The 14,591-nt window shown below is 42.8% G+C and overlaps 1 protein-coding gene across 2 annotated transcripts in view; it reads left to right on the top strand.

Moving 5' to 3' along the window:
• Positions 1 to 897: 897 nt before the first annotated feature.
• Positions 898 to 14,591, top strand: part of Ptpn2 (protein tyrosine phosphatase non-receptor type 2) — a 66,134-nt gene continuing 52,440 nt past the window's right edge. For both annotated transcript variants that reach the window (XM_031365945.1, XM_031365944.1), the window contains exon 1: positions 898 to 1,154. In XM_031365945.1, the coding sequence (XP_031221805.1) occupies positions 1,086 to 1,154 (69 nt within the window). In that variant the 5' untranslated portion in view covers positions 898 to 1,085. The remainder of the gene's footprint in view (positions 1,155 to 14,591) is intronic.

Raw genomic sequence — 14,591 nt, 5'->3', positions numbered from 1 at the left:
CCAACCAATCAAACCAAAGAATGTTCCTTGATGACACATTCTGTTTGTGCTTCCCACTCCACAGCGGCCACTAGCCCCACTTGCTGAGCAAGTAAGCAAACAGACACTGGGAAATGGAATTGCTGCTGTATTTAGGGATTTTTCTTTTTGTTCCCAGGGCTGAGGTTGAACACGGGGCTTCACTAAATTCCCAATTCCAGAATGGAGTTAACTGTGGATAAAATTTTAAATCCAACATTGGACAACACAGTTCTCATGCCTCTCTACCCCTTCACAGTTCTTCCCTTTTTTTGTTGGCCAAAAGGTCCAGAAGCATTTTCTCACATCTCTGATAATATTATCAGATGGTAAGTTTTTTTTTTTTTTTTTTTTTAAACACATGAGTTCACCAACATTGAGTTATCTTAAATCTGAGGCAAAATGATTTCCGGAGCCAGGCGCTCGTTTCGCAGAAGGGGACTTACACGTGCTTTGAACAGGCAACACTAACTTTGGAGCTGTGAGTTATCCTCTAACCAAGACATGTTCAACTAAATGCCTTCCCTTCCCTTTTCCTATAGCGATTTGTTGGGCACGAAGCTTGTTGTGGTTGACATCACCTTAACGTGTTTCCAAGTTGAACACAGGCCATTAGACTAACCTATACGGTATTTAAGTAGAACTTAGAAAGATACTGCGGTTTAAGAAAAAACTTGAAGACTAAGGAGAAAAGGAGAACTGGAAGGGCGAATAAGCCGGAGCGGGTCAGAGAGACTTTCCAGGGACTTTCTCACCTCCTGAGCTAGACCCCGTCCAACAGAGCCCCAAGGGTGGCGCCCGGCCCCGCCCCTCCCACCTGGGCAGGGTCTGGACCACGCCCCCGCCCGCCCCGCCTCCTCCACGACGTCCGACCCACGCGGCGCCCAGGCAGCGCGCTGACGTCCGACGCTCCAGGTACTTTCCCCCAAGGCCGGCTCGGCTGGGCTCAGCGTGGGGGCGGGGCGGGGCGCGGAGCGCGCATGCGCCACAGTGCCAGCGCTCTCCCCGGATAGAGCGGGGCCCGAGCCCGTCCGCTGTGGTGGTTCCGCTCGCGCTCCCCCGCCGCCATGTCGGCTACCATCGAGCGGGAGTTCGAGGAACTGGATGCTCAGTGTCGCTGGCAGCCGTTATACTTGGTGAGTCTCGGGCCCGCGCGGCGCCCCGGTCCTGCGAGGACCCGAGCTCGCGCCTCTGCCGGCTCCGTGTCACCTCCCCCGCCTCCCGCTCGGGCGGAAGTGGCGAGCGTGGGCCGCGTCAGGGTTGCGCCTGCGCGGACCGTTCCTCCCGGAGCCCTGGGAGGCTTTCGACGGGAAGCACCCGAGTGGCTGTAGGCTGTTGGTTCTGAAGGCGGCGCCACAGCGGCGCCTGCTGGCTGCCGGACTGGCCGGCTGGCCGGCCTCAGCGTGGAGTGCGCTGGGTGGAGGGTCGAGGGGCACCCGGCGCGGGGTGGGACGGTCTCCGGCTTCCTCGCCGACCGCGTTCTTGTCGGCCGATGTTCGGTGGCGGAGCGCGCTGGGTAGCCGGAGCAGCGAAAAGGGCGAGAGAGCCCTCCGATCGGGGCCAGCGAGGGCAAAGCGGGAGTCTCACGGGGTCTGGGTCACTCGCGGTGTCCCGGGGGCCTGTGGCGGTGCCAGAGCCGGAGCTGAAGCGGCCGCGAGAGCTCCTGAGGGATCGGGGCTCGCCAGTCTGTTCGTTGGCTACTTTTCTCCGGGAGAGCGGGTCCTCTTCTGCTAGAGCTTTCCCGGAACAACAGGAGGCTTTGGTTGTTACTATCATTGATTAAAGTAGCGTTCTCTTTAGAATTTCCTTTGCTTAGGCATACTTTATAGATGTGTATGTAGCACGCCACAGATCTCTAGATGAGCTTTGCAAGTTGGGTGCGTTTCCCAAATGAGTGCAGTGCTCGTAGTAGCACTCAAAAGTAACCCAACAGTTCTTTCGGTCCAAAAGAAGCCACATGTCCATAGGTCGCCGCCGTGCTCTGTCACCAGAGAATAGCGTTACCTATCTTTAGACGAACGCGTGTGACGACCTTTTTTACAGCGTGTGGGCTGCCTTTTAATCCAGGCAAAACTTTCTCCCCTTAAAAATGATTCATTGCTGATCATTAACGTCTACTCAAGATCAAATTTAGTGATTGATGGATTGTTAAGTATGTCTCCTTATGTTTTGGCTCATTACTGCAGTACAGGAAGCAGCTAGAAAGCTTTCTTTTAGCTCTGGATGACACTGGGTCTTCACCATTCCATTTAGTTAGATGACAGTAAAATTTCGTTTTGTGTAGGACTTATTTCTTCCATCTTCCTTTGAGATAAGGTCTCAGTCTATAACTTGCTGGCGCAGAACTTGCTTTGTAGACCCGTCTGACCTTGAACTCACAAGTCAGCCCCTCCACCTTTGCCTCCTGAGTGCTGGGATTAAAGGTTTGTGCCAGTATGTCTGGCTAGAACAGATTTGCTTAAACATATTAGTAAGGAATATATTAAATACCCCGATGTGCCAGAATCAGTATGCATTAGAATAAGGTACTAGTTTTCTATTATCATCATTTTACAGGCGGGCAGGCATGCCCCTTTGTTTTGTGTGGAGATCAGAGGGCCACTTTCAGAATTTGGTTCTAAGCCATGTGGGTCCTGGAGATCGTGGAGTCTGTGTTATGTTATATATTGTTTTGTAACGGTCTCATTGTAGCCCAGGCTGGCATTGAAGTCCTAGTCTAACTACCAGTGTCAAAGTTCTGGAAAGAAATTGTAGAAAATCTTAAATGCAAATTCTAGTGGGTTTGTGTATGTGAAGTTGCAGGTCTCCTTTTCTGTGGTTACATTAGTTTTAGCAGAGACTGCTGTCTTAAAACTGCCTATGACAAAAGGAGTACTGAATCAAGAAGGAAGATTGCTGGGTGGTACATGCCTATAAACCCAAAGTTTAAGAGGCAGAGGGAGGTCTGTGAAGTGATTTTATTTTTGTTTGTTTTTGAGGCATGGTCTCCTTATGTAGCCTTGGCTGGCATTGAACTCTGATTGTTCTGCCTCCCAGTGCTGGGACTAAAGTCATGCACCACCATGTCCAGCACAGATCTGAGTTTAAGCTAGCCTGGTCTACATAGTTCTAGGCCAGCCAAGTAACATATATGTACATACATACATATGTATATACATGCATACATACATACATACCACCTCCCCTTTGCTTTAACCCCCATAAAAGATTTTTATTAACTTCAGGTAAAAGCTCAGTGGTAGAGTATGTGCTTAGTATGTATAAGGTTCTGGCTGCAAGGTGTAACCTTACTGTTGTGAGTCAGTAGGAACTGAAATTGTATTGGTTCACCCAGTAGTAAGTCATAAACTCACTCGCTTTCCTCAGTTACTCATTCTGTTAGCCCAGGCTTGCCTCATACACACGTAAAGGTGGGAGGGGGACTGGAGACATGGCTCTTGGTTAAGAGAGCTTGTTCTTCCAGGTTGGTTCCTAGCACCCACAAACAGCTCACCACTGTTTCTAACTCCTGCTCCTGGGAACCTGAAGCTCGATGGCCTTTAGGGACACCATTTATGCACGCGGTGCCTATGCAGACAAAACGCCAAACACTCAGAATTAAGGGGGGAAATAAAATAATAATAATAGCTATTATTACTACTACTGTTATTTTTAAAACAAGGGTTAATACTACAACTTAATTTAGCCTAACTTCTTTATTTTCTGAGACCAGGTCTTGCTTCGTATCACAAATTGGCCTATAATTACTCTTAGGTTTGGATTTGTGACAGTCCTTCAGCCTCAGTCCCCCAAATGCCAGGATTATAGGGAAGAGCCACCACATGTGTCTTAATTGAGTACATTCATGTATGTCATTAATGTCTTTGAGAAGTCAGTGAAAGTTGTGATCCCACTTAACAGAAAAAAAAAGCACTTATGCAGGATGGTGGCTCATCCTGTAGCCTGTCAATTAGGAAGCTGAAGCAGGAGGATTGTTGTGAGTTTAAGACTAGCCTGCAGCTGGGCTTTGGTGGCCCAAGCCTTTAATCCCAGCAGCAGAGGCAGGTTGATCTCTCAGAGTTAAGGCAGCCTAGTGAGTTCTAGGCCACCCAGGACTAAGGAGTAGGATCTTGTGTTGAAATAAAAAACTTCTAAATAAACAAAAGCCAGTCATGATGACATGTTTTTTAATCCTAGCACTGAGGAAGTAGTTCCAGAAAGTTATCTGGAGTTAAAGGTCATCTCCAGTTACCTGTGGAGTTCTGGATCAACCTGGGTTAATTGGGACTCAGTCAAAAAATAAAAATCTTGCTGGCAAGGTTGCTCTGTGGGTTAACAGTTGCCCAGCCTGAAAACTTGAGTTCAGTTCTTCTGATTAACAAGGAAGGAGAGAACCACCTTTCTTTCACAGATGGTCCTTTGACTTCTATCTTACATACCTGCCTTTTTGTGTGCACCCACAATAGCAAAGTTAAATAAAATGTGATTGTAAACAATTGGAAGTTCCGGGAGATGGCTTATTTGTTCAGTGTTTTCAGTGAAAGCATAAAGACCTGTATTTCTTTGTGCTGGGGAGGTGGAGGCATGTAGATTCCTGGAGCTCATTGGCCAGCCGCCCTAGCTGAATCAGTGAGCTCCAGCTTTAATGAACTCCAGTCTCAAAAGATAAGGGGGGGGGGGAGGAGACGGCTCACAGGTTAGGAGCACTTAACTACTCTTCCAGAGGACCCTAGTTCAATTCCCAGTGTCCACATTAGGTAGCTCAGAACTGCCTGTAACTTCAGTGCCAGGGGATCTGACATCCTCTGTCCTCTATGGGGAGTGCAGTCCTGTGCACAAACATACACACAATTAAGAGTAAAGATAATTTTTTTTTTAAAAAAGTATAGGACTGTCAGTGGCAAGATGATTCAGAGCATGTGTCACCTACCAAGCCTGACAGTTTGTTTGATCCTTGGTACCCATGTGATGGAAGAAGATAACTGATTCCTGCAAGTTCTCTGATTTCCACATGCATGTATAGCCTTCATAAGTAAATGCCAGAAAAAATAAATACAGGCAAAAATACACTTTAACTTGCGTTTACTAAAAATTTCTTTTCCAGAAACCCTCCATAGACAAGTGCCCAAGATGTTTAAGCAGAATAGTAGTTCTGTGCTGGCACTTTCTTTTCAAGCCCAAGAGCATTAAAACCATGCTACGCACATTGATGTTACAGTAAAAGCAAGTCAGGAGCCACTGAAGCTAATAATGGAAAGCAAGTCAGGAAGAGTTTGGATTTAGTGCTCTCTTAGTATCCTGGAGCATCCATTTCACCCTTCCAGAGAGAAGGCTGCTGACAACATCTGTGCCGTCAAGGCTATAATTTCTGTGAGTCTCGAGGACCTCTTTGGAAGTTCATACTTTGCTTTCTTGTTGAGCTCTTGGTATAGTGTGTAATGTGTCAGTCTCATAATCTGAAGGTCATATGTTCTCAAACCTTTAAGTGTTGGGTGCTAGTGTTTGGCACTGAAAATAACTGTTTAAAGACAATACTCATTAGGGTCCAACCTAGTGAGAGGTAGTAAATGGCTAAGCAAATAAAAGCATGAAAGTGAGGGGTCTGGTAGGGCTGGGCAAGTAAAGATGCTAACCAAAGCTTGGGAACCTGAGTGCTTTACTTGGAACCCACATACAGGTGGGAGGAGAGAACTGGCTTCACATTGTTCTCTGCCAACATGTTCTCTGGCAGAAGCAACAGTTTGCTTGTTAGTTTTGTATGTGAAAAGCAGGGCCCTGTTGTGTAGGGCGATTGGTAGAGTCCTTGGCCCGCATGAAGCCCTGAGTTCAAACCCTAGCAAGATTAGGTGTAATGGTGCATGCCTTGACTCCCAGCACTCTGGAGGTAGAAGCAGAAGGATTAAAATTCAGTCATTCTTGGGTACATAATTTGAGGTTAACCTGGTCTCAAAAACATGTGGGAAAGTGAGAAGAGGATTGGAGGATAGAAAACAATATGATCAGTGTATATGTACATGTATGAAATTGTGATGGAAAAGATAAAAAGGTTTTAAAACTTTGACTTAAAAAAAAGTGTTTAGGGGGGTTGGCGAGATGGCTCAGCAGGTAAGAGCACTGACTGCTTTTCCAAAGGTCCTGAGTTCAGATTCCAGCAACCACATGGTGGCTCACAACCATCCAGAATGAGGTCGGACGCCCTCTTCTGGTGCGTCTGAAGACAGCTACAGTGACTTATGCTGAAGCAAGCGGGACCAGAGCGAGCAAGGCTGACAGAAGGTCCTGAGTTCAATTCCCAGGAGCACACACATGATAACTCACGGTCATCTGTACAGTTATAGTGTACTTATACACATAAAATAAAATAAAATAAAATATTTAAAAAAAGTGTTTAGGAAAAAGCTAGCATTAAATAAAGGATGCTGAGTGAATGGGTGTTTGTGCAACTATTTCTTAAAAAGTAGGGTTTTTTTTCTAGTTTATTTTTGGTGTGCGTGTGTATGTGTGTGTGTGTGTTTGTTTTGTGCCTGCATGTATTTCTGTGTATCATGTTTGTGCCTAGTGCTTTAGGAGTCCTGAAGATAGCATCAGATTTCCTGGAACTGGAGTTACAGATGGTAATGAGTCACCATGTGGGTGCTGGGAGTCAAACCTTAGTCTCTGGAAAAGCAACTGTGCTTTTAACTGATGAGCATCTCTCCACCACAGTAGTGAAGCTTCTTGAGAAAGGAGTGCTTAACAGTCTTTTTTTTTTTTTTTTAATATTTATTTTATTTATTATATGTAAGTACACTGTAGCTGTCTTCAGACAAGGGAATCAGGTCTTGTTAGGGGTGGCTGTGAGGCACCATGTGGTTGCTGGGATTTGAACTCAGGACCTCTGGAAGAGCAGTCAGTGCTCTTAACCACTGAGCCATCTCTTGATGGACAGATTTGTCCATCAAGAAACTCTAGAGGAAGTGGAAGACAATGAGTGTTCCATGGGAAAGGGTGTGGGAAAGCCCCAGCATCCATCCACTGCCCCGGGAGAAATCCCAGCCTGTTGTCTGGGGCTGAGCCTGCTGTGAGGTCGAAGTGTGGGAGAAGAAGGCAGAGCCTAGAAGGCTTTTGGAGATAAAAATTTGAATTTCTTAATAGAGACTCACTAAGGAAATTTAAACCTTGAAGTATTATTTTTACTTTTAGTAAGATTGTGTTGGTTAGATAGGGCTAAGTGTAGACAACACAGAGAAGTCTGTCAAGTCAAGCTGAACTCCTGAGCCTTTGAATATAGGCTGTAACAAGAGAAGTGAAGAAAAAACCAGTTGAAAAGTGTCTGGGGGGATGATGGGTATGCAGAGAAGTGCTTACTGTACAAGCCTGATAACTTGTGCTCATTGAGAACCCAAGTTAAAAAAAAATCCAGATGTAGTGGTGCAGTCTTTAATTCTTGCACTTGAAAGGCAAAATGGAAGGGACAGTAGAATCAGCTGGAAGCTCTCAGGTCAGCTAGCCTGGAGTATATGGCACAGAGACCTTGCTTCAATAAGGTTGGAGGCAAGAATTGACTCCTGAAGAGGTCCTTTGACCTCTGTGCCTTGGCATGCAAGTTCTTCCTCCACTGAACGCACAAAGTTAAAGTAGATATGATTGAGTTACTTTTAAGATATTAAAATAACTGAACGTAGAGTTCAGAAGAATGGACTTAGCTATAAATACAATTAGAAAATATGAGCATATAGGTTATGTTTAAGATTTGAGATGACTAGGCCCTATTCATCAAGATTATCCTGGTAGCCAGGTGTGTAGCACATACCTCGATCCCACCCAGTTCTTAGGAGGCGGAAGCAGGCTGGTCTCCAAGAATTCAAGGCCAGTCTGACCTACATAGTGAAATATTGTGAATTGTCTTGAAGAAACAAAACAAAATCAAAAAATTTTACCCAGGTCACATATAAATGGTTTGGAAATGCTGAAGACCAAGGATGTCTTTTTCCTTGCTAGCTGTGTTTTTAAAAGTGGAGAGAGGAAGCTTGCATACAGTAAAGACTGGAGATAGTAATAAATAGGGAGAGTTGATAGTCCACGGGGCCACGTGCTACAGGTGGAGCAAATACAATCATTGGATTGAGCTGCCAGAAGATCAGCAGATGGCATAAAGGGCAATTTCAGTGTTTAGCAGTTCTGCAGAGCTGGGAACAAAGTTGGAAGAAGTGCAGAGAAGTGTGTTTGAAGAACTTAACTTGAAGGGAAGAATGGGAGAAGTAGCTAAAGTGAAGCACTTATTTCACTCCTTCAGCCCTGTAGTTGCTGCTTTCCCAGTGCCCACACGTAACATTTAGCCCTTCTGCCTCTGGGGGTTCTCTGTGGCTTCATTTCCCAGGTCGTTTTCTCCCCTCTCCTCCCCTACCATGGTCTGTTCTTGGAAATGTGTGTATCCACTTATCCCCTTGAGCCTCTAGAATGAAATTTCCTTTGCACAACTACTCTCCTGTTGCTTCTTTCCACTGTTGCTTAACACCTCCTGCTCATGTCTGAAGTTGGACTAATTTGGGAAGTTTTCTAACCTACCAGTCCATGCTGGATATGAGCAAGTCTTTGACAATAGGATTGAAGAAACGCAGAGGATCTGTGTGTGTGTGTGTGTGTGTGTGTGTGTGCGTGCGTGCTCAGCAGCCACATGGCAGCTCACAACAAGTGTTTGTAACTCCTGTTTAAGTGACCATTCTGTTTTATTACAAGTAGGTGTTGCATGTAATAACGTTTTGTAAGTTCTGCTTTTTCTAGTAATGCTAAAGGAGCTAGGAGAAGAAAGGATTGCTCTCAAGGGTAAACCAAGATGCTCTGTTTGATGGACATGAGAATGTTTACTTCGTATTTTATTACATTTTTGTAGTTAAGAATAAATTGAGAATGTTTGGTTGAGGTTCTGGCCTCCTAGTCTTTCTTATTTCCTATAGATAGTTGCTTTGGAGCATAGCTTTTGGAAATAGGTGCAGCAGCTCATACTGATAATTAGCACTAGAGATCATAGAGGTGGAGGATTTTAGAGGTCAGTCTGAGCAGTGTATCTAATTCCAAGTTAGCTTATGTAATTTAGCATCATCTTATTTTCAAACAAAACAAAACAAATGCAAAAGAGCCATAATATAGTAGTAGGAAGAGTTTCTTGGTTGGTTGGTTGGTAGGTTTTTTGAGACAAACTCACTGTAGTCTTGGCTGACTTAGAATTCACAATGTAAACCAGGTTGGGCTGCAACTAGAGATCCATTTTCTTCTGCCTCTGAAGTGCTGGGATTAAGGTAATGCACCACTGTGCCCTACTTGTTTTTGGTTTTTGAGACAGATTTTCAATCTATAGCTCTTACTACTTTGGAACTCACTGTTTAGCCTTGAACCAATGCTAATCCTCCTGCATCAGTTTCTGAGTACTGGGATTACAGACATGAGTCATTACGCCTGGTGAATGTTGTTGGATGTGTGTGTTTTTGTTTTTTCAGGGGATACCAGTCATCAAGTCTGTGGTTTCATGCTAGTGGTAGAACATGCTAGGCAGATGTTCTACCACTGAGCCATAGCCACAGTTACCTCTCTCCCCACACATCTTTTTGAGCTAGGTTTCTATAATTTACTGGCCTTGAACATGTGGTCTTCCTCTTTTAGCCTACAAGTTGTTGGGTTTACAGACCTGGGCCACCAGGATGGGCAGGTTCTCGATAAAAAGGAAGAAAAACAAAATGCTGCAGTTGCTAAAATCTATATTAAGGCTGTCTTCAGTCCGAGGAATTGGAAGAATAAAGAAATTTGCTGGTTTTGCTCTGTATTGTGTGTAAGTGTGCTAAGATAGAAGAGGACTTAAACTGCAGAGCTGAGTATTATCTGGTGTTACACATTCACTGGGGAGCTAGGAATGAACTCCCACAGATAAGTCCCTTGGACTATTATATGTATTTATACACTCATCTGTAAAGTTATTTTAAAAATTATTTTTGCGATGTATGATGGCTTACTATTAATTATTACCTTTGCTGTTGTAGAGTCCTAAATTCTTGTAATGAATATGTATTAATGTATTAAAGGTGCAAATTTCTTTTTCTCTCCAATAAAAGCATAAATAAAAACTCAAAGTAAGGCTAGGTATAGTGGTGCATGCCTCTAATCCCAGCCCTTAGGAGGCAGAGGCCATTAGATTTCTCAGTTTCAGATGAGGCAGGGCTACATAAGTGAGACCCTGTCTCAAAAAACAAGAGTAAGATTCTCTGGTCACTTGGTAGTCTGGTTCTTCTGAGTTCTTAGATTATAGGTGTGAACCACCACACCCTCATGTTGTTTTGGAACAGGGTCTCAAGTAGCCTAAACTGATTTCTGACTATAAACCTCTTGCCTCTACTCCAAAGTGCTGCAACTGCAAGCATATATACCACCATGCTCAGAAATATTTTGTATTTTAAAAGTAAGCGTTGGTTATTAAAACAAAAGAAGACAAAATACTTGTAAGCTAGGTGTGGTGTATATGCATGCAATTCCAGAATTTAGAAGTCTGAGATTAGGAGGTTTGCCATGAATTTGAGGCCAGCCAAGACTATAAAGTAAGACCCTATTTAAAAAAACTAACCAAAACAAGAAAACCCAATCAAACAAACACTTTGCATGAAATCTTAGTCCATTTAAGCTGATACAATGTAGAAGAAAAATTGCGTCATTTGACACAGTAAGGTTTTTTTTTGCTGTGTGTAAGTACAGCCTGTTCATGCCATACGAGTATAGAGGTCACCTCAAATTTTTGGGAGTAGTTTTCTTCTTCCTCAGTGAGTTCCTGGGATCAAACTCAGATCATCAAGTTGGTGTGGCAAGCCCTTCCTTTTATCTGCTGAGCCATCTCAACAGCCTGAGACTTAAGATTTTTATTCATTATACTTTTAAAATTAAAAGGTTGTTTCAATATGTAACACAGCAGAAAGATTTTTAACTAAAAACATTTGCTTATCTCAGTTCCAATAACTGCACTGCAGTAAATTCCTCCCTCCCCCAAATTTGTATTTAGACTAAGTATCACTGACTTACTTCAATTATAAAAACTGTCTCCAGGATATATGTACAGGTTCACACTCTCATGCACACATACGCATCACTTATTTCAAATTAATTTTGAATTATCCCCAAAACATATATGTACACATCTTTTTTTAGTTTTTATTTTTATTATTATTTTTTTAAGTTTTATTGCATTATAATGAGAAAGTTACATGATTTCAATTTGTCTGAATTTGTTAACATTTAAAAACATTTTAAGTAAATATAATTAAATCACATTCTTTTTTTTCTTCTGGATTTAAGACCTCTTTAATATACATAATGTTTAAATCACATTCTTGTTTTCCTTTTCTACCCCAACTCCTCCAGAGACTCCCCCTCAATACCTACAATATCTTTTTTTGTCATATTCTTTAAAATTTATAAAATATTATAACAATAAAAACGAGTATTATAAAAGTTGCTTGATATAAAACAACAATCAATTTGACAGTCTTATGTAGATGCTTGTCTACGGCAATACTGAAAACATACGTTTTTCTCAATATAAAATTTTTTTTTCTTGGTTTTTTTTTTTTTGTTTGTTTTTTCGAGACAGGGTTTCTCTGAGTAGCCCTGGCTGTCCTGGAACTCACTGTAGACCAGGCTGGCCTTGAACTCAGAAATCCACCTGCCTCTGCCTCCCAAGTGCCGAGATTAAAGGCGTGCACCACCACTGCCTGGCACTCAGTAGAAATTTTAAATAACTCCAAATGTATTAACTGTATAGCTCAAAATAATACATCACTACTAATATTTTCTTAAATGAACATAAATACATATAAAGTGTTTTTGTTTGTTTTATATTTAGTAGAGCTTAAAATCTTGGCTCTTATATGTACACATTTTTACATCTCTCTATCTATCTATCTACACACACACACACACACATAAAAATACTGCTTGATCTTGTATTCAGATCTCACCTACCACCACTACCTGGTTCTCTCTCTCTTTTTTTTTTGAGATAAGCTCTTACTGTGTATCCCTGGCTGGCCTGGTACATGGCATTGTAGCCCAGGCTAACTTTAAACTCAAGGCACTCCTTAGTTTCCAGGTGCATGCGTAACCTATGCCCAACTCGCCTATGCTCTTATTTCATATGCATAGTGTCTGTCTGTCTGCCTGCCTGTTTGTCTGTCTCTGTCTCTCTCTGTTTCTGTCTCTTTCTCTCTCCTTCCCCTTCCCTTTCCCCTTCCCCTTCCTTTCCTTTCTGTTTTTGTTTTTGTTTGTTGTTTTTTTTGTTTGTTTGTTTGTTTTTGTATTTTCGAGACAGGGTTTCTCTGTGTATCCCTGGCTGTCCTGGAACTCACTCTGTAGACCAGGCTGGCCTCAAACTCAGAAATCCCCCTGCCTCTGCCTCCCAAGTGCTGGGATTAAAGCTGTGTGCTACAACTGCCTCAGTTGGTAGGCATAGTTTTAAAAATAATTTATCTCTTTTTGCCTTAAACTTGTTACTGTGTTATATCCAACAAAGCAACATTTTATTGAACTGCATACCTGTATGTCAGGCTTTTAAATAAGCTGTTGTCAAGGACTTATCAAAGAAAGGTGAACTATATTAGCTATTAATAGGTTATGGAAAATGCATTGTGTTTCAGGATATATTTGTGTGGTTTAATATCAATCCATCATATGAAGGAACCAAGTATGATAGCATTAGGTGCTTCACTTTTATATTGAGTTGAATCAGTATAATGAGTTTCTGGTGCCATGAAGAGACACCATGACCACTGCAACTCTTAAAAAGGAAAACATTTAATTTGGAGCAGGCTTTAAGTTTAGAGGTTTAGTTCATTCTTGTCATGGTGGGAAGCATGATGGAGTGCAGGCAGACATAGTGCTAGAGAAGGAGCTGAGAGTTCTACATTTGGATTCTCAGTAGGAAGGAAGAGTGAGCCCCTGAGTTTAGGTTGAGCTTCTGAATCCTCAAAAACCCACCTTTGGTGACTCATTTCTCCAACAAGGTTACACTTCTTAGTAGTACCACTCCCTTTGAGACTGGGGGGGGGGGTGGTCATTTTTATTCAAACTATCACATTAACTTAAATGAAAAAACAAATCTTTGCAACACATGCCTTGGGCAACATTAAATTTTCTAGTGTTCCTGTTCTCTGCAAATGAATATTTCCTTTATTTTTCCACCTCGGTGATCTTTTTCTCTGTAAACTTGAATAAGATTAATCAGTAATAATCATGCAACTGACTCAGATGTTTCTGTCTTCAAGTTTCCTCCACAGAGAAATTAGTGCATCACTTTAAATTTAACTTCATGGAAATTCTTAGGGCACTGGTAGCAAATAGTCAGGTTTTTTTTTTCCCCTAAAAATTACAGGAATAGTCTGTAGATCAGTTACTAATAAAGTCCTTGCTTATCTCTGAACCCTGTGAGCTGCAGCTGTCCTGATTGTTCTCAGCACTTCTGTCTTACATGCTCCCACTAGTACAGCTCACTATGTGCTGCTTGTAACATTCAGTGGTTTTTCTAACTCCTACTTCCAAGTCTTCTACATTTCTCAAAAACAAAAAGAACAAAACATAGCCAGCTTCTTTATAAGCAACTCCACTTCTTTTTGTTTTTGTTGTTGGTTTTTTTTGTTTTTGTTTTTGTTTTTTCGAGACAGGGTTTCTCTGTATAGCCCTGGCTATCCTGGTACTCACTCTGTAGACCAGGCTGGCCTCGAACTCAGAAATCCGCCTGCTTCTGCCTCCCAAGTGCTGGGATTAAAGGCGTGTACCTACCACCACCTGGCCACTTCAGTGATTTCTTAAGCTAAGTGTGCCATCCGGCACCATTCCTCACCTAGTAATGTAGAAGCATAGTTACGACTTCTTTCTGCTGCAGAAGGGGGACACTTTTAGCACCAGAAGCACATCAGTTGGTTTTGCAACATAGCCTTGGTAAGTAGCTCAGCTGTTGGCCTTCCTTGTCTCTTCTTGAGAAACACTTTGTATTTCATTAACTATATTAAATGATAGGATACATGCAGGGAAGTGGGGTTCCTTTGGGGGGGCCTGTGCCAAGCTGTGCCATTACAGAATTATGCCTTGTAACATGTTAGAGGTTTATTGGGAGAGTAGGGAGACTGAAATGCCTCCCTGGACTGGGGACATTAGGGAGAGATGGAGACAGACAGACAGACAGACAGAGAAAAAACCCAAGACATAATGAGGGAGAGAGAGGAGTAATTGGAGAGAGAAACAACACAGGGAATGAGAGAGAGGTTTGGAGGGCTGGAGAGATGATGGCTCAGTGGGTAAGAGCACCAACTGCTCTTCCAAAGGTCCTGAGTTCAAATCCCAGCAACCACAACCACCCATAATGAAATCTGACGCCCTCTTCTGGTGTGTCTGAAGACAGCTACAGTGTACTTATTTATAATAATAAATAAATCTTTTTTTTTTTTTTTTTGGTTTTTCGAGACAAGGTTTCTCTGAGTAGCCTGGCTTTCCTGGAACTCACTCTGTAGATCAGGGTGGCCTCGAACTCAGAAATCCGCCTGCCTCTGTCTCCCAAGTGCTGGGATTAAAGGCGTGTGCCACCA

The sequence above is a fragment of the Mastomys coucha genome, unplaced genomic scaffold (assembly GCF_008632895.1).
Source record: "Mastomys coucha isolate ucsf_1 unplaced genomic scaffold, UCSF_Mcou_1 pScaffold13, whole genome shotgun sequence".
Classification (NCBI taxonomy): Eukaryota; Metazoa; Chordata; class Mammalia; order Rodentia; family Muridae; genus Mastomys; species Mastomys coucha.
The sequence above is the reverse complement of the archived record's forward strand: the minus strand, read 5'-3'. Positions and strand labels throughout refer to the sequence as shown.